This window comes from Platalea leucorodia (assembly GCF_965183815.1).
Source record: "Platalea leucorodia genome assembly, chromosome: 3".
Taxonomy (NCBI): Eukaryota; Metazoa; Chordata; class Aves; order Pelecaniformes; family Threskiornithidae; genus Platalea; species Platalea leucorodia.
In genome coordinates, this window is record NC_138825.1 from 82744533 (window position 1) to 82764962 (window position 20430).

Genomic DNA, 20430 nt, shown 5'->3' on the forward strand with positions numbered 1-20430 from the left:
GCTGGGGCTAGGGAGAGGCTTTGAAGCCGCCTGTGAAGAAGCCCTGGGAGGAACCAGGCCGGGGCTTGCCAGGGACAGGCGGGCTTCCAGCGGGCGCCTCACCGCGCCCGCGGAGGTAAAACGGCGCAAGGCCGAGCGGGCTGGAGCCGCAGAGTGTAACAAAACCACCGCTTTTCCCTTGACTTTGCAATTAAAACACAGAAGGGGACGCCGGGCCGGGCCGGGCCGGGCCGCGCCGGGCCGCGCCGGGCCGCCGCCCCCCTCAGCCCGCGGCCCGCCGCCGCCAGCGGCCGCCGCGGCCCGCCCCGCGCCGAGGCAGGGCAGGCGCAGCTGGCAGCCCCGCCCCCGCGCCGCTTCCTCCGGCGCCCCGCCCCCGCCGCCGTGCGGGGCTTCCGGCGGCGCCTGGCGCGGCGGCGGCGGCGCGGGCCGCTCCGCCCTCCGGACGGGGTAGGGTGGCGGCTCGGCGCGGGGGGGCGCGCTGCCTACCGGGGCCCCTCCCCTCGGGACGCGGCCGGGAGCAGGGGGGTCGCCCCGGCGGGGCGGCAGGTGCCGGCCACCCCCCTCCGCGCCCCCGCCCGGCCTGGCAGCGCCGGGCCCGGGAGCAGCCCGGTGCGGCTGCCGCTGCCGGTCCTGCGCGGCGGGTGCGGCCGGCCGCAGGTGTGTGCGTGCCCGCCCGCCCGGCGGAGGCGGGGGCCGGGCCGCAGGGCCGGTGGTTGGCGGGGCCGGGGCGGGCTGCTGTCGGCGGCTCAGGGAGGGGACCCGGAGGGCAGTGGCGGCACCGGGCCGCCCCGTCCGCCGCAGGGTGGGGGTGCCCCGCCGGTGCCCGTGGGCCTCGGCGAGACCTGCCCCTGGGGAAGGGGGTCTGGCGGCGAAGAGCGCCAAGTCGTAGGGAGGCGCGGGCGGGCGGCGGGAGGCGCGGGCGGCGCTGGGGCCGGCGTTGCGCGTCGGCTGCCCCGCGGATCCCGGCTGCGCTGGGAGCGCCGCGCCGCCGTCGGTGCTGGCCGCGGCCTGGGCCCCGCGGGGGGGTGCAGGAGTTGCACCCGGTTACCTCGGTTGCCCAATCACGGCACCACAGAGTAGCAGTGTTTGTTTATTTATTCATTTAGGTGCGCGCTCCGGGGCGCCTCGCTTCGTGTCAGTGGTTATTTATTGTTGCCAGCGCAGGCGGGTGGCTGGGGAGCGGGAGAGAACTACGAGGCCTGGTAACCGCGCTCAGTGCGGCGAGGAGGCAGGGCAGCAGCGAGGAAATGCTCTACAGAATATGACTTGCGTGGAGAGGTAGTACAGCGTTGTGAAGAGAAGAATGAGAAGAAGAATGCACTTGAGTTGCTTACTGAAAGTAGTACTGAATGGGGATTTTTTTTTTTTTTTTTTTGGCCTGAAGAGGAGAGTTTCGCCATAGCTGGAAGGGCAGTTGTTCAAAATGAAGCAGTATAACGCTGTCGACTTTAAACTTTATGTAGAACGAGTCATTCTTAACAGGGGCTACCTGATGATTTGCACACATTGAGAAACAATTTCTGTTATATATGAAGACCACCTCCAGAAGGCAGGGTGGTCACCTGGACCGTGTAATAGATGCCTAAAGAACATTTGTCACTGTAACATTGCGATGCTAAACCACGCAATGACTTCTGGTCCTAGAAGGAGGGAACAGTCAGTCAGTGAAGTAGTCTGAAATTCTTGGATTTTGCATGTTTTGATGCTTATGAGGGCAACACAAGGAAGATTTTAAATAAATAGAATTGTCATAATGTTCCTTTTTTTTTTTTTTTCCCAAACTGTAGATTTGTAAGTTGGAAATATGTAAAATGGCTGTGTTTTTAGTGCCAGAACACATTACAGGAAGAAACACAGCAAGTGGGGCCCAAGTTTAAAGTATGCTGTAAGAGCTTATTAATTTTTAATTAATATTAGTTTCTAGTTTCAACAAGTTGAGTGTAGATGTTGCTGTAATGTAGGTAATTAACAGTGAGAGATGCTAACCTGTGGTAAAAATATTCTGGATTAGCCTGTAATGTAAGGTTCCAGTATTCCCTCTGTGCAGTAATGTGCAAAGATAATTAAGATATTTCCCATTTACCATCTTTTATCGAAGACGCATATATTAAATTGCATTAATCTTTCTTCAGAGCTAATACAATCTATTGTTTTTGTCATTTATACGTTCTTTGTAATTTGTCAGTGTTGCTCTTTCTTTTGTAGTCAATTGAAAGAAAACTCTGCACAGTACTCCCAAGTGTGAGATTAGCAAAGCTGGTGTAAAGAGGAATTATTACCTCTCTGGCTTTAAAAATCAAACCTGGTATATACATGACTTGTATATACAACATTTGGTTCTCTTGAAATAGTACAAACTCTTGTCTAACAGATTGCCAGGGATGGCTCAGGGACAAAATATGACATCTTTCGTTTTTTTTGTATGTCTAATATCTGTTACTCGTTACATTTTTACACACATCCTTCACTTCGCAGCCCCTCCAAATCCCCAGTATTTTTCTGTATATTCCCCACCTTTTCTCAGCAGTCTGATTGGTGAGTAAGTATGTAACTATGTCCTGTTTCTGCTCTCACGGGATGAAATTATGAATACTGTGGAGCTGCATTTGCAAAAACAACCAAAATGAATAGGTGCAATAATCATTAACAGGTTGGGTTGCTTGGAAGCGTGAAAATAGATTTGTGTACATAAACTCCCTGTAAAAAGAGGCAAAATAGACTGAAGACACCTAGTGCTTTTGAGTGCTTTAGTTTAATTAGTACCTGTTCCCATGAAATCTGTACAGAAACCATAAGACATTTTCCTTTCCCAAGGTTTGTTGTGTTTGAAAGAAGGAAATTGCGAATTACAGTCTTAAAAGGCTTTCTGTATGTGTCGCGTGAAGGGAAGAAGGGTTAATCATAATAGAAAAAGGAAATTTGTCCATATAATTGAAATAGTTGTCAAGTAAATAATGATGTGATTAGGAGAGATTGTAAACAATGTGATGAGCTCTAAGGTATTTTGAAAGGAGGTAGCATCTCTCTCTCTCTCTTAGGAAAGTTTTATTCCAGGTCTAGTCCAATCTGGTTTTCTGGAGTCCTGTCTGTCTGGTAAGACTGGAGGTAACATTTCTGTGGCTCTTTGAGCTGGTCTGACTTGGGGCTCTTGCAGCCTTACTGCCCCCTCGAGCCAGCACTGACTTCATGTTAACTGGCAGCGAGTTGCTTCGGGGAGATGAACAGAATGAAAAGCTGCGCTGTCTTGCAGGAGTGGTTGGTGTCTGGCTGGACAGGCCTCAGGACTCGTCTGGCTCCCCAGCAGCGCCAGCTGGAGAGGTGGCTGTGAAGCAGAGAAGGGAGGGCACAACTGTTGCTGTGCATTCATAGAATATCGCTTTTTGTTTCTAACCAAACTATGAATGCCCTCTGTGCTAGTCTGTGGTGGCTGCTGAAGGTCCTGGTATTTAATAGTGGCATTTCAGTCTATTTAATGGTATCTTGTCAGAAAAAAATTATGATATGAAAGAAACCAAATAAAAGAAAAGAAATAGAAGGCTGCTGCTTGAGAGGATAATAAGATACATTTAAAAGAAACCTTTATTAAGCTTCAGATTGGCATAATTATGCCTGTAGAAAAGAAAATGAATAATATACAACAGGTCAAAGATGCTGCCAGAGATTGGGAAGTATAGTTGCATAGGCCCAAATGGGTCTCTCAAAAAATCAAGCAGTTTGGGGGAGGGGGGAGTTTTCCATGTACACTTCCACGTACACGAACTGCTCTGCTCCAGAGCTGTTTATCTTGATGCTTTGCATAGGCCTGAGTCTGCATTTTTATCTTTTTTTGCACAGTTAAATCCCTTTAATTGGAAATCAGCTTGACCTGTGGTAGTTCCTGAAAAAAATCTCTCTATATCATCTGGCCCTACTGATCTGTATTTAATGTAATTCTTTTGCTAGCTTATTATCCTTTAACCTGCTGAGCAATTTTTTTAACTCCACACAATTCTTGATGCTTCTTTTAAAATGCGAAGAGTTCCTATTTGTATTGTGGTCCCAATGCTTATTTGTCCTTCTTTTATAAGTTTTCTGTTTCCTCTTATTTGTTATAAACTACTAAATCCTATATTGCTTTTAACTCTTTAGAAATAATTTACCTCCACTTGTATTGTTTAGACTAATACATTTTTGTGAAAGCTGTATGCTCTTCCCTGTTTCTTCCTACTTCTGAGCCTGTTGACCAGTGTCAGCCAAAATTGACAAAGTGGCGTCAGTGTCAAGGATATCAAATTTTTACAGGTTTTATGATAACCATCGAGTTGGTAGAGGGGGAATGACCCAAATTAATGTTTCTGCTAATGGAAAATCTGCAGCATGATTTCAAGTTATCTGCTCTGTTAGGCCTGACTTAAACTGGCCAGCTAGTTGATGCGCAGCTCTGAACCCGCTGGTTATGCTGCCCTGTGACAAGCTGGTAGGGAGCACAGCTGGGTTTTACAGCAGCGCTGTAAGAGCTCCGGGCCGTGGCCAGAGGAAGCCTGGAGTTTGCAGTGCAGGCGTGCGGTTGTGTAGGATGCGTATGTGAGATCAGTGATTCGCACCTGATCTTGAAGTACTCCAGCTGAATGATTCTTAAAATTGAGCTCTGTAAAGCCATAATTTCCATGGAGCAGCCTTCAAACCATGTTAATCAGTGAAATTTTGAGTTAGAAGCTGGTGTGTATGCTGGTCTACACATGATTCCAGGCTTGACAGCAGGAAGTTTGTTGAAGCTTTATGTCTGTTGGCATATTCTGTAAATAGATTTTTCTTTTTAAGAGGAAAAAATCCAGAAGGAGAATGGATTTGTAATCTTCACTTACATCTTAGAGCAGCTCCACGCTGAAAAGATAAAATAACAATTTTCAGTTTGGAGGTTTTTTTTTCTTTTTAGTTTTTTTGAGTGTTGTTTTTTTTTTTTTTAAGGAGGAGAGATTGGGGGTTGTGCTGTTTTTTTCCCAGGGCCTTTTCTAAAAGGTGGTTTGACAGGATGTTTGGGGGAAACGTGACGTTATTGGGTTTTGGCATTCCAGGAGAGCTTGAAGGGGATCCAGCATATCGTCTTATGCATTCCCTTCTGCACCAAATGGCAAGAGTAATTCATGTTGTTGACAGCTATGTCAACATGTGAAACTGAATGAAGGACGGGAACTAAACAAAAAGCTAATAATAGAAGAAGCAAGAAAGTGAGAAGTGAATGCTTCGTTAGTAAACTTTCTCGCTGTCACGAATAAGAGGGTCAAATAGTCCAGCCTGTCCTTATCTATTACCACAAGCGCCTTCTTGTTGGCAACGTTCAAGCAGAAGAGAGTTGTTTGTACATCTATGTGCGTTTTGTGAGTATGGGAAACAAGCAATTTACCTAAGAAATGCTCACAGTGGATTTATATAGAGGCATGCAAAAGTAATTTTGTTTTGTCTCCACTTGTTTAATTATTTACCCTACTTGAAGCTTATGCTTCCAAAAACTTTATAAAGTATGGTCTCACTTGTACCTGTTGCAAACATTAAATGTGTGGTTTGTCTGCCAGGCAACGTGAGGCATCGTGTTAGTTGTTTGATGCGCCTTCTGCAATAGAAGAGTCACCTCTCTTGGTTCAGTGGTTGCCACAGTATGTGTCCTGCGGTAAACTAACCGGCAACTCCAGTACAGGCTGTTGAAGAAACGTTCATTCTATTTTGAGACATGCTTAGTCATCCTGTTTTGGCCTCTAACAGGTTACGGGCATTACTCCTTATTTCCTAATCAAGCTGATAAACGAGTTAATTGGAAGGCCAGTTTGTAAGAAACAGTTTGTGGTACTGGAGGATGTGAATTCTGGAGTGCTGTGTTATTGCCCAGTTGTGTTGTGTACTGCTAGCAGAAGTCAGAGAATACGTTCCATGTTTCGTTGTGTGTTGGTAAACGTAACCGTTTACATGACGCAGGTATGGAGCGGCTGCTAAATATGGGACAAGCATATGTAAGAGGATCTTTATTAGTAGGGAATATGATACAGCCCTCCTGTGTCCTGAAGGCAACATTCAGCTATAAATATTTCTTTACTGTTGTAAATAGGGAAGTTTACTAAAGAGACTTACCTTTAATTTGGCTTTTTCTAATTGTTAAACCTGCTTGTTTGTTTTACTTGTGATTTGGTGTAGGCTGCGTAAAGCACGTCGGTATCCTTAATTATTAGTATGTTTTGCGTTGATTTTTTAGGTGGCCTGGCACTATGCAGATCTAGTACATTTTGTGTTTAGCTGAATTGTTACATAAATGAAAATATTTTCTCTTGTCAGAAGTAAAATGCTTTCTATGGGGACTTCTGCTTCTGATGCCAGGACTCTTTTGAAGACTTACTTTGTTGCTTGGCTTAGACGAAGATGATGTTGTTAATGAATTCTGAGCATCCTTCAGGAGGCTGGTGACCCTTCTGTCATTGGTGAATGCTGTCATGGACAACTTCAAAGGGTAAAGACAGTATTTTTGTGAGTCTGTTTCAGGCTAGTGCTCTGATATAGGAAGCGGTGGGTTAAGTTTTTGGTTTAGATTAACTGGCCAAAGCTCGCTCTTTTCACTCTTAAAACCATTGACAAATTATGGGAACAAATTAGAGGAAACAATTTGCTGGAGTAGCTGTCCAGCTTTCTGTATGAGCTGTCTTTGAAGGGTGTATTTACTCTCCAGATTATAACATAATATAGATATACTTGAGCTAGCTTTAAATGAACTAATTTGGGTCTGGGAGCAGTCTTACTGCAAAATATAAGCAGTGAAGTAACTTGGGTTTTGTTGAGCTCTATACTGCTGCAGCCTGACTAGGTACCTCAGTACTTCGTTTAAAAGTCAGTTTTAGTTTAAGTATTTCGAAACTCTACTATGGATAATTTTAGCAGTACCTTCAGATACTCTTCTACAGTCGTTTACTGCAAAGGCCAGATTTCATTTCATACTTGATTTCATTTCCATAAGTCAGTGCAAGATTTTTTTCCTCTTAATAAATCCCTGAAAATAATGCTTTTTAACCATCAGTCTTTTTGTTGCTTGAGTGCTAGTTTTGGCTAATAGTCTTCTAGTTTTGGCTTCATAGTCTTCTCTTTTTTTAAGCACAGTAAATGGGAAGCCACACTTAGTAGCCTCCAACTAAATAACTGTCTTGCAATAAAATGTAATAGTTTATTAATCTTTTAGTAGAGAGGATATTCAAAAGAGTACAGTTTGCTTTTTGAAGAATGTTTTATCTGCTCACTATGTTTATTCATTCTGTTTTATCAGCTCTTTTCCAAAACACCACAAGCAGTTAATGCACCTTATAAAGGACTCCTGACCTTTCACATCTTCCTGAGCCGTATCTAGATGTCACCAGTGTTTCCCATGTTAACAGTTCTGAGCATGTTTTACTATATGTGCCTTCGGCGCCGAGCTAGGACAGCGACGAGAGGAGAAATGAACAGCCGGAGGGCTATTGAATCAAACACCCGAGCCTTACCTATCAATGTTGAAATAGTTCAGTATGCCAAAGAAGTGTTGGATTTCAGCTCTCACTACGGTAGTGAAAACAGCATGTCATATACCATGTGGAATTTAGCAGGTATTCCAAACGTGTACCCTAGTTCTGGTGACTTTACTCAGACTGCAGTCTTTCGAACTTACGGTACCTGGTGGGATCGTTGCCCTAGTGCTCGGCTGCCGTTCAAGAGGACGCCACCCACCTTCTGTAGCCAGGACTATGTGGAACTCGCTTTTGAGGAACCAGTTTATCCCACTGCAGTGCACATTCTGGAAACGTATCATCCTGGAGCTGTAGTCAGGATTTTGGCATGCTCTGCAAATCCTTACTCACAAAATCCACCAGCTGAAGTAAGGTAATTTTTTTTTCTCCTTTGTGGTTTCCCGTGAGATGTTAAATGCTACAACTAATGCTGTTTAGCAAACTTTACTTCCTAATATTTCTGTGTTTTGTATCTGACCCACTAACATTTTCTTTATTTCTGCATGTTTTTAAAACTGTAGTGACATGTTTTTATAGCAACTTCAGAGATGTGGATTTTTTTTTTGTAGGAATTAATGCAGATCCTAATACCAGATTTAATTTGTTTAATGATAGTTTTTGTGTTGGACTTTTTATGAGCAATAATTATTATTTATGTACGAAAATCACTTTTGAAATGGCAGTTCTGAGTTCTTCTCTTTCTCCAAAAAGAAGAGCAAATTGTGTAGGAGAGGCTGAGGATTCACAGTTGCTGTATCATCCTGCTTCAAGTAGCCATAAACTCTTTCTTCTCTCTGCATGCTTTAGGTTGTATGTATAGTACGGTCAGGCACTATAACTGTTCATATGGGAATGAGGCCAAAACCAGAAGCACTGAACAGTCGGACAAAAGGTGATGCCATTTGTCTGATCTTTATTTTTGGTCTGATCAAAGGGTGTGAGCCAAACTTCATTTTTTCATTTGCTTCATAGACTAAAAGAAGCTGGTTTGATCCTCTTGGTTTTCCTCATAGTAGGAACTCCTGATGAAATTCCAGTTGGGGGAGGGGGCAGGAAGATGGGGACCTGGGGGATGCTAAGATCATAAAGAAAAACACTGTGTGTGAGGTGTGAAGCTCTTAGTGAGGAGGTGAGGAAATAGAAATGGAAGGAGAAGGAGAATAGGTAAAAGCACATAGTGCAGAAAAACATTGGGAAAAGCTGTCAGTGTAGTCAATCAAAGTATTCTGTATACATCAAAAAGAGATTAAATGATACCAAACCCATAAAGGAAAGGAGAACTGATAGCAGAAAGACAAAATGTATCCTGTAGAAAATAATGTGCCAACAAATACTGTATTCCTTTAAAATGCACGCTTTGGCGCTATAAGAAGTGTTAAATTGGATGCTGGGTGTTTTTTCCGTGACCTGCCTTTTACAGGTACAGCTAAAAAGCATATTTCTAGGTCTAACTTAGTATCCCATGCTTCCTAATACTAGGCCATTGATGTTTATTCAAAGCAGCTAGAAAATCATCAGGTGTCATGTTAATATATTCAAAATTCCCAATTAATATATTTTGTGTGATTCTGTCATCTACTGTTGTTTAGTGCAGTTGTTTGTTTTACAGCTTTCTAATGAGTATATACTGGATAGCTCTAAAGTAAACATCCGAATTCAAGGAACAGTGATAGGTCAAACTAATAATAATAGGCCACCTAACTTCAGAAGTAGGAGTGCGTTTGGCACTGTAATACAGAACTTATTTATAGGATGGTATGTGGTGAAGGCAGCTTTTAAGACTTTTGAACTTAGAAACTAATGTGAAATGACTTTTGGCCAATGACTCTGTGAACTTTCATTTTACTTTTTTATTTTATGATGTAGATTTTACTTCTTTATTTTATGATGTAGCACAGATTTATGTAGAGATTATTTCTGTAACTGTTGATAATACTGCATTAGAGTAAGAGTAAGATAGTGTGCTGCAGGGCAATACAAGGATATAATTCTGAGTAATAAGCTAGTGCTGCTTTATAAAAATGTCTGTTTAGGTTTTGGTTCTTAAAACAATACACGGTTTTTGGTTTTGTGTAAAGACCAAGAAGTGTTGAAGGAAAGCTCAAGAAATGTTGACTGAAGGAGCTATTTAGTAAGGTGCACTAAAAAGAAGAGAAAATTGTTCAGAGAGCTAAAAGAAGATGGAAGTGAAAATACTAATAAAAAACTTTTTGGGATGTGCTTTATGACTCCTCTTGGGGTGTGGCCAGAGTGGGAGCTCAGACTTGCCCTTCTTCATAAAAAGGATGAAGTTTCTGCAGGAGCTTGCTTTTTAATTTGTAGGAAGGAGTATCTTCAGTTCTGCCTACCTAGGTTAACAACGTTTTTGATTAGAAGAAGGTTGTCTCAGGGAGCCTGTGAACCAGTTGTCTGTGCTGCATCTTCACTACTTGCCAGTCTTGATAATAGAGAAGTATTAGAGGGGCTTTTTTTTTTTTTTTTTTTTTTTCTTGTGGCTTACCTTTCCTCAGCAGGACTTGTCTGTTCAGAGCTGCCCATGTGGTTTGTCTCCTTCTTTCTTCTGAAAGGGACAAACATGTCTTATGCATGGGGTCTTGAAAGGAAGATGAAGGAACCCTTTCTTCACATGAGGTATGCAGTATTTTTTCTCTGTTCATTTGCTCACCTTTATGAAGGGAATACGAAGAGCTGCAAGAACGTGGTCTCTTCTCTGCTTCAGTTCTTGGTTCCTTGTTTTCACTTCCAAAAATTCTCTGAGATGTCAACTAAGAATTATTTTTTTGAAGGTGGAATGCTGCAGATAATCTCGGGTGATTCTGTGTTTAACTGATGTTTTGGACTTGGAGAACTGCCATACTATTTTCTTCGGTTAAAAAAGGCCATGTCCCAGTTACTCGAAGGGCACTTAGAACCTTGTTTTCCTCTTCTGACTATTTTGATACTCAATTTTAACTCACCTTATTACCTAAAAACCTTAAAGTGCTGCTTTGTTTTATCTGCTGGCTCTGGATCTGTTTCTTTTTGAACACCAGTGTAGAAAGGTTCCTTTTCACCAGTTCTTACTTTGATATGAAAAGAAGGCCAAATTAACGGTGGAGTCAAACTGTTGAGAGGAAAAAGTCTGTTGAGACTTGTTTAAATGTTATGCTTAGTGGATTATACTAGTCCAGCTGAGTAATCTTTTTTTTTCCCTCCTTGTTTAATATTTAAAACATCAGCTCATCCAAGACACTGCTGTGTGCAAAAGCTTCTAACCTACAACAGGCTCTGTAAGGACTTGGTGTACCGCAGCCCCTACTCAAGAGGACTTTATATATATAGCCCACAGTTGGCCAATGTGTTGCTCTGTTGCTCACTTTGTGCTTCAGTTGCATGAAAAAATGACTTATGCAGGTGTTCAGAAAAAGGTCTTTAGTCATGTTCCTCTGTTGCTGGTGCATTGAATACTGCTATCAGTTACAGCTTTGTATGACACTGTCTTAGATCAGCTTTATTCGGAGTCTTTTTAAAGGTAGGACCAGCTTTTTGTGGAATGGGAATAAGCATTTATTTTTCAGAATGGAATGTAATTGTTCCTAAATAATTCTAATGCTTAAAACATGACAGTTAATTTGAAGCTTTTTCATTATGGTTTAACCAGCTTCCAGCAATTTGAGGATTCTCTATCTTCATATCTTTTGCTGCTTTAAACACAGAAGACATTACATCACTCTCCTCTGCATAAAACAATTTTTAAAAATCATAAATGTCAGAGAAACTGCTGTCTTTATACATGGAGACCTTTTATGCTTTTCATTAGTGCCACTCACACCTTGACTGGTGAGAAGTGTTTGGTAGTTTCTTAAACTATGCTAACATATGTTAGTATCCATGTACAGATTTGTTACGTGAATTATTTGAGTGCAGAAAATCCATACAAAAATTAATAATCTCAGATTAAGGGAATATTGTAGCGTGTAGTCTCAGTTTTTACGTGGTGAAGAAATCCCTCCCTATTTTGTATTGTGTTGTGCTATGGTTATTATACTAGTGTAGCCTCGAGGTTTTGTACTGTGGTGCACATTCTGCGTACTTAGGGTTTGGTGACAGCGACGGGTCCCTCTTCGGCTGGTGGAAGAGGCAGAGCTCCACACAGGCGTGATGGGGACGCAGCACCTGACACTGGCGTGAGCCGAACCCAACCAAGAGAATGTTCTTTGTTTCTCATAGTGTATTAGATTGATGGATAAGATATAGCTAGCTTCTGTGATGAGGAAAATGTTTTCTTTCCTGTTTTATTTTTCTCGTCATTTACGCAGAAGGCTTACTCTTGGCGATTCCCTAATGAGTTCTTTGGTTTCAGCCCTTTTGAAACATTTTGATACACCTAATAGTGAGCTGCTGTCAGACAGGAAGGGTTTGTCTGTGTTTAAATGGGAGCTTTCAAGTCAGAAATAATTTTTTCAGAAGTTTTTCAACTTTTTCCCTTTTAAAAAAATAACTTTGCTTTTTATATTTGGAATATAAAAGAAAAAATTCGTCCCTGTTCTTCTTCTGTCGTGGTCTTTTTTTAACTTAATTTGACAGTTTCTCTTGTCTCACGCACGTTATAGTGACACCACATATTCATGTGCTTTTATAAAAGCTCAAACCCAGAGATTTAACTAGTCTGGGATGTGTGGCAGTGCTTGGGGTGATGTTTCATAGCATATGTCCTTACCGCTATACAATGATTGCTTCTTTAGTAGATTGGAGATTATTTTGTGATTATTTTTTTCTTGTTTTCCACAGAAAGTGTAACACTGATTAGGTTGTTTCTCACAGGTGAGATACCATGATCACTTGACTGGCTGGGAGCAGTTGCACTCTGCCTTGTGTGTTCCTGCCATTTATTTCTATTTAGTTTCTTCCATGTTGTTTTGAATTTTGCTAGATGCTCTTTTGAGCAAAATTCTGAGTTTGATTTGTAGATGAACAGCTTGGCTCAATATTTCGTAGCTTAGCTGTGTTTGCTGCATGCGAGGTTCCTTTCTCCTTCTGAAGGTCTTGAAGACTGTAGAGGCAGAAGCTGCTGCACCCAGGGGAGCAGGCTAAGGAAGACGGACAAAAAAGGCTCCCTCCTTCCATTAGGAAGTTCATTGTATTTAGGGAATACGATGCTAATCCAGATGGGAATGTTGCAGATTTGTTTGCTGGCAACCAGGATAGGGATCAAAATGTTTGATGAGAAAAAAAATGCCCCCTTCTGATAAAGGGAGTGAAACCATAAAGGCAGTGTACTGAATGTAAAATATCGTGAGTCTCTTGCTTGTAGAGAGTGGCATTCAGATGGTCCTTTCGCTCTACCTTTTGTTCCCTGTGAATCTCAGATGAAGGCACCCAAAACACTGCTGATACCATCACCACATTAGAGTGTGATAAGGGACCTTCAGGGCTGTATCTCACCTCTGTGTAACACACAAGTTCTAGCCATTTGCATCCTTACTTATAACTTGTTTTGACATCTTCAGGGAAACAGCTTTTTCTTGTCCAGATGACTGTCATAGAAGAATGTATTCTGGATTCATGGGACGCAGTCATTTTTGAGAAACCCATAAAAAGCTCATGTGGACAGGGCAGTTGAAATATCTTTTACTATTTTAAGTGCCCTGAGTGTTCTTGGAGTCCTGTCTGCTCTCTCTGGTATTTCAGAATTGAACTCTCAAAGTAGAAATGACAATCTGCTGCATATTCCCCCGTAGTAATTAGACTGCTGTGAACTCTGCTTATCACCTTGATCTGAATGGTTCTAAAACTGTTCTCGTGATCAGTTGTCCCTGCCTTCTGTATTCACAAACTCACAGCTGTGGCCAGGGGTGCACTTTCCAGGTTATGGTGAACCTAGTGTGATGAAGCATCCCTGGCATGTTAGCAGGTAGGAGACGTTTTCTTGTAGGTAGCCTACAGATTATTTACAGAGCACTTGCTTGGATAAGAGCAGATGGGATGTATTACAATCACATATCATTATTATAATTGTTGCAGAAGTTGCAGTTTCAGCAAAGGTGTGGTCATATTATTCTCTGAGTTTCCTTATGTTCTCCTTGTTGGTTGATCTGAAACTTTCCCTTCTTTTGGCTTTTAACACAGCTATAAGTTTCTTGGGACAGGGCATTTATTTTTTGTGCTTGAATCGCACATAGTGCTTTATTCACTTTCTATACCAATCTCAGTTTTATAATGCAAGAAATCTCACAGATTGCAGGCAAAGTTTAATCTCATCTCACTGGTGAGAAATCTGATTACTTTTCCTAGGAGCCACTTCTCCAAAGAATCTTTCTTATTATATATTTTCTTCAGAAGTAACCAGGTCTACTCAGGCATCACCTTAGCCATTAGAAAGCTTTCCAACAGCATTAGGTCAACAAAAAATTAAACAAGCATTAAATATGTGCTCTCATTTGACACACACCTTGCAAGTATGTTTCTCAGCCTAAAAATCACTAGACTCTATTTTCCTTCAAGGTGAGGGAAGGAGAATGGGAATTTCTTTTTTTTTTACCACATATGTGTATGGAGTCTTTAGTATCAGAAATTTGAGCAGAATGAGTTCCTGGCTGTCTTCATGAGGTAGAAATCTAATGGGAGAACTGAGTCCATTAAAGCTGAAAGGAAAAACTTCACTTGAAGTCCTTATTTTTTTCAATCACTAGAGAAAATAATACAGATGTTACTGCCTCTTATTCAGGCTTTCATGGCAAAGACTGAGGTTTTCTAGCACATTGCTGATGAAACCTTCTTATCAAAGCACTCTCGTTGCAACATCTTTGATCAGCTGCTACTGTATATCTGCAAGACTTGAGGACAAACAGTGTCCTACCTTCAGTCGTTTAATTCTGCTTGATTTTTTGAGAGCTACCTAATTAATTCAAAGGGGGAGGGGAAATTCCTTTGACTTCTTTACAGGTATTTGTTGAGATTCAATTTCTCTTTGTTTTGGGTTAAGTAGTTTATTGAGCGACTTAAGCTTGGAACAAATGCAGGCAACCTCTGTTAAGGAAGCTGATCTTGGTATGCACCCTCAAACCAGGACTGACTGTCAAAATGCCTTTCTTCTGAAGGATTTTGAAATGGATGACCGTAACAAAAAAGTGCTCCAGAACAGAAGAAATGCGGTTCTTACTGAAGCCTCTTGGAACATTAGATTTTTTTGATCCATTTCCAACTGTGGAGTCTTCACCCTCATTCAGATTACATGTAGCCCATTTAAGTGTCAAAGTGCTGATCCTAGATGAAGAGACCACTTCCAGTTGCAGTAATGGGTGTATTAAGAGTTTGCCTACACTCAGGAAGAATTTACCAACCCTGACTCAGAGCAATTGCTATGGCCTGTTCTCGTGTGCGGTGCCACCAAGGCAGAGAAGAAAATCAAATCAACCTGATAGACTTGAGGTTTTCCAACAGCTAACTCCTTTAAAGCTAGATTGGTGGGCTGTTGATGAAAAGAAAACAGTATGACAAGGACAGTGGAAAATAGTCACAGGTCTTGTTGTTCATCAGCACTTGGTATGTCATGTGGAGTTTGACAAGATTATAAAGTCATGCTATGTGTCTTTCCTTTTCTCTAGTTTATTACAAAGACTGGAAACTAGAGACACTGCTTGCTGAAGGAGGTTATTGCTCTGCAATTTGATGAACCTAGACTTCAAGATGCATTATTTTTTTCCAGAGCTCTGCTACTGCCAGATAATCCTCTCTCCGGGGCACCAAAGGAGAAGTCAATAACTGACATACATTCTTTTAAAAGTTGATGGTCCAGCATGTGCTAAATTAGTGAAAAAATAGCCTTGAGTTTCCCTAAGGATAATTTGAGTGGGTATATGAAAGTGTCTAAGCAAAATGTCAGATGGTGATCTGATGTGTTCAAGAAAGGTCATGAGCATTGCCAACATTAAGTATTTGCTTAGGGAATCGACCTGTATGAGAGGGCGTGACAGCGGGACTACATCTGTTACTTTTTGCCATGAGTTGACATTCATTCCCTAAATGAATGAAATTTTAGTAATAACTCTTGTTTTACAAGAACTGTTAACCTTACAGTAGAGTTGTCCACTCTCCTACGTTGGTACTTTCTGATGTGCCATATATTCGGCAGTCCTGCATGTTTGGTTTTAGTTCATGACTTCTTTTTTTTTTCCTTTGACAGAAGACTTCTGCAGGCCTGCCATTCTGCTGTAAGGTATTTGTGGAGAGCAGCATGATGTAGGATAGGAAAGTTTATCTGTGCATACCTGAAAATGTCCATTGTAAAATGGAAGTTTCAGCCGATACGGATTATTTTTCCTATCCTTGAAATAGTAGCAAATATCAAGCTTCTAAGCCTTATTCGTACCATATGCTATGTTTTAATGAAAGTACTTACTTATGTTTTACTTTCTGTCATGATGGACAAAGTTTAAGCATTTGGTTCTGGAAAATAAAGCATGTTTGATTTTCTTTAAATTAATTTCTTTTTCCCCCTGTGTTCTGCAGTACATGTCAGTGTTGAGCAATACTTGTAAATTCAGAGTAGTTGGTATCTGGTAGGGAAAGCCGAGATGCTGAAGTACTAGGGAGCAGATACAGCATTTCTGAGACGCATGTGGCATGACAAGTAGCCTGAGAGAAATCCTTGAAGGTGGGACTAGAGCAATCGGAAAGAGATGGAGTAGATGTGGAAGTGTTTGGCTTATGCACATGAGATGCAGAGATCGCTGTAAGCGTACTGTCAAAGGGAGTAGCAGCAGTGACTGCTGGAGGCTTCCTTCTTTAGGAATTAACTAGACTTGAGGGAGGAAAAGGTGGGCATCAGTGACTAAAGGACCTCTCAAATCCATTCACTGGATGAGGACCTTTGCAGATATAAAGAGCATGTCTCTGTTTTCAGGCCTTTTGGCAAGTTTGGGAGCACTGAAGCCCTAATGAATATATGACTTGATTCTCCAGATTACTCAATTGGCACCAGGTTTCACTGTCGTTTACTGGAGGAGATTTGAGGTCTGTGTGTGAAAGTAAGGATGCATGTATGGAAGTTCTGTGCATGCCCTAAACCTCCTTCTGTCACTGGACCAAAGCGGAGAAAAATTTTTCACTTTAGCAGTTTGGAAATGCTAATGTTTTTTGCAAAGGACCCTTTAAAAATGACTTGAAGATGCTATTTTCTTTGGTAACTTGACAGTTAATTACTTTTAAAAGGAATATTTTGCTTGCCTAGACAGATAAACAATGTAAAGTTTAGATTTTTTTTTTTTTAATAATTTGAAATGCTGCAATTTGAACGGGTTTGATATTAGAGTCTGAGCTGTAGATTTTTTCTTTTTTCTTTTTTTTGTGAAAACCTTTTGTGTGAAATGAGAGGTCATCTGACTGTATATTTAGATTACATGGCAAGACTGTTCCCTGCATACTTACACTAACATGCTATCCTTGTGAAGACATCTGTAATCCATTTGTTACAATTACCTTACCTTTGAGATGTTAGAAAAACTTGTGCGTGAATAACAGTACTCTAACACAAGTGCGTGACTATGAGTATGCAGCTTGTTTTGTTAGTTAGCAATGCAGAGAAAATATGCTAAGGTCCTGAATTAGTGTGCCCTGTTAAATTCATCCTTAGGATATTTACCAAATCTAGGGAAAACAACATTTTCATTGTCTTTTCAACCATGTTTCTCACTTGTTAAATACTTCTGACGGAGAATCACTCTTACTGTGTTCAGGAATTGCTTTAGTAACTTTGATTTTAATCCCTATGCTGTCTCTGTGTGCAATTTTTTCTTTCACAGATGGGAAATCCTTTGGTCCGAAGCACCTACAAAGGTGAATGGTCCTCAGGCTCGGCAATTCACACCTTGTATCAAACAGATAAACTTTCCCACAAACTTAATCCGACTGGAAGTGAACAGCTCTCTTCTGGACTATTACACTGAGTTGGATGCAGTAGTACTACACGGTGTGAAAGAGAGACCCGTGCTTTCACTTAAGACTTCGATGATTGATATGAACGATATTGATGAAGATGAGGATGAAGAAAAATATGGCTGTGGAATGGACACCCTTAATAAACAGTTCAGCATTGTTACCCTCAGGGAATGGCCGACTAATGGATATTTTGATAAACTGCCTTACGAGGTAAGAAAAGCATGTTTATACTCAATGTATGTGTCTTGATCATTAAGGGTGCAGAGGTGCTTTATGGGGTACTGGTCAAGATTGTTGTTTTTTCCAGTACTTTTAGTCTTCATGCTTGAAGAAGAAAATACATAAAAGAGATACGAAAAAATCAAATCAAGATCTGGAAGTGGAAATAGTTTGTAATAGGCTAGAATTTTCCTTTCCTGTAATCTCTCTTACAAAAACCCAGAACTTTGTTTTGAAACTGCCATGATACTTTCATATTATTATGAAATAAGCTTCTTCCATCCATCTAGGTTTTGAATCATGGTGCAGGTAAAAAGTGTTATAGCTGGACTTCTGTACACTGTCTTGTTTTGATGTTTGCTGCTTTTTATCCTATCATTAGCACAGAAAACAGTTGTGGAGAAACTACTCCTTTGAGATCCCCTGGCAGTGGGGCAGTTGCAAGTGTGGTCGGAGTCAGTGCAGATAAATATTTTCTTCCCTGTAATTTCCAATATAATGAGATTGTGAAGTATGATTGCTGAATATGGTGTGCAGGCCAGGAAATTCTCAGTGGGATGTAGCCGTTTACGGAGGCTAGTACCCTAGCTAGAGTAAGAACTGAGAGATGAAATAATTGTCTTCACCTCTCCTGAAATAAACCAGGTTTGCACATAGTGGAAAGGAGCCTTTACTTGCTGGTCTGACCTCTGGACTTGGGCAGAGACATGATTGTTCCTGCTCTTCAGTGTACTGCAGTCTGGCAAAAGAAACAAGTGTTTGTTTACTGCAGTAACTCATCAAATGCTCAGACTGCTTGTGGCTTGAATCAGACTCGCTTTGGAAAGTGAAGGGAGGGCGGTGAGACGTGCTGTCACTGATTGCAGGGCACTTTCAGAAATACGTGATCTAATCAAATAGTATTTTGGTTTTCTCACGTCTTTTTGTCTGTAAGTACCCAGTTCCACACATGAAGGCCATGGTTTGGGTGACCGTGTGCCCTAGTAACCTGCCGAAGTTTGCTGTGCTTCTGAAGAGGAAAGAGAGAGGAAGAGAATATAACAACTCTCTCCATTTTTCTCCTGTGTATTTATCTTCTCTTTTAAGTCTTCTTCGGTTCTTGAGTTTGGTGGGGTTTTTTTGTTGTTGCTCCAGTGGTATAATAAATGAGGATACTAACATCATCCTGAGTTAGCTCTAGTGGTGGTGGTTTTTTTCCCCAGAGTCAATATAGTGTTTAATATATTTTACTGTTGGTGTTTGTATATCAGTACTGAAGTAAAGAAAGTCCTTTGCATATGCAAAGGTGCAGTTGATTCCAGAACATCTTAAAATGTATAACTGTTTGAAAGTTTGAAAACTGTCTTGGTTTTAGTCATTCAAATGAATTAATTGTAGAGAAAACTTGATTTAAATCTAGAAAGTCTTGTTCGAAAAGGGTGGATAAATTGATTTGTAGTATAAGTAGACTACCAGAGAGATTGATTAATCTCTTTTCTGTTCCACATGGTTATACATATTAAGATTATATTTTAGGAAGTTTTTGTGTAGTCCTGTTACTCCTATGAACTTCTGCCTTCATGTACTTTATTATGCTTTTCTGCTTTCCTGTTTGTGTACCAGCTTCCTTTTTTATCCATTTTTTAACATGTTTGGTTTCATGAATGCATTTATATGGTCTATCAATACCAAGCACATTTTTTTTTCTTCTGCTTTAATATAAAGAAACTGAAAATATGGGTGGAATATTTATCAGAAAACTACAGAAGACTATTTCTGGACTGGTTTTGTGACAGCAGAAATCCCGGTCTCCTACTTTCTTGGTCCAGCTGGAAGGTTTGGGTATCAGAACAACAAAAATGTTGTGCTTTGTAGTATGACAATTTTTTATCGCATCAGATATGGGATTAGTACGCTGCATGCTGTCTTCAAGACTGACAAGTGTCAGATTTTTCTGGGAAGTGTTCAAACCTTGTAATGATGAAGTAAGGCAACTGCTGACTCCTTCCAGTTTTGATTGATACATTACATGAAAAATTGTATCTTTTCGTACGTTCATGTTGATTGTGAACGTGTAACTGTCCTCAGTCTTCATACATATGCCTATTCTTTGAGCTGTTTCAGGTTTTTTCATACTACCCTCCATAATTCACAAAATACAGAGGCTGAATGGTCTTCTGTGCTAATCTTAAAGTAGGCAGCAGTTCCTCCAGCCTTTGTTTTGCCTTTATTGTCTTTCTGAAACTTCCATAGACTGTCCTTTCATAGACTGTGTTGTTCCTCAAAATGGCATTAGGAATGGCTTGCTGCAGTGTGAGCTCTAAAAACATTGTAGAAGTCTAGATTGCTCCTGCCAACAAAAGAGAAAAATGCTCCTGGGGCACAGACTTCGTTAGAAGAAAGTGTGAAATCTTGGATGAACTGGGTGAGATGATTTTCCTTCCCTGCTCATGGACGGTGTTAACCAGCCCTTAGTAGCTGTGAAGTACTTGTGCTGTCATCTGTTCTCCAGAATTACCTTAAAATTGAGGAAGGATTTTCTAGGAGACATTTCATGTCCTTGTCTTTCTTCCCAGTTATCTTTGACTAACTTGTGCTGTTTGTAAAGTGGAAGGAGTAAGGCCTTAGTCTTAGTTGGCTTTCCAGGAATGCTTGAGACCTGATGGCCCAGAGAAGATAAAAGCCTCTGAGAAAGGTGAGGAATACCTGCCACAGCATACCTGTGGTGCAGTTTGAGACTCACCAAGATGTGCCAGGTACCAAGAACCTAACTTTTGTTCTTCAGAGAGAAGAGTCAGGAGAAAGCCTGCGTGCTGCA

At 41.2% G+C, this 20430-nt stretch overlaps 1 protein-coding gene across 7 annotated transcripts in view; it reads left to right on the forward strand.

The window, feature by feature from the left end:
* The first annotated feature begins 376 nt into the window (after positions 1–376).
* The window catches only part of FBXL4 (F-box and leucine rich repeat protein 4), a 70675-nt gene continuing 50621 nt past the window's right edge, over positions 377–20430 (forward strand). For 3 of the 7 annotated variants that reach the window (XM_082307922.1, XM_082307927.1, XM_082307928.1), the window contains exons 1-4: positions 377–447; positions 6304–6475; positions 7280–7869; positions 17279–17624. In XM_082307922.1, the coding sequence (XP_082164048.1) occupies positions 7361–7869; positions 17279–17624 (855 nt within the window). In that variant the 5' untranslated portion in view covers positions 377–447; positions 6304–6475; positions 7280–7360. Of the gene's footprint in view, positions 448–545; positions 658–2483; positions 2536–4987; positions 5358–5861; positions 5950–6303; positions 6476–7279; positions 7870–17278; positions 17625–20430 lie in introns of those variants that run through there. The other 4 variants (XM_082307924.1, XM_082307926.1, XM_082307923.1 and 1 more) reach the window with 4 other exon arrangements.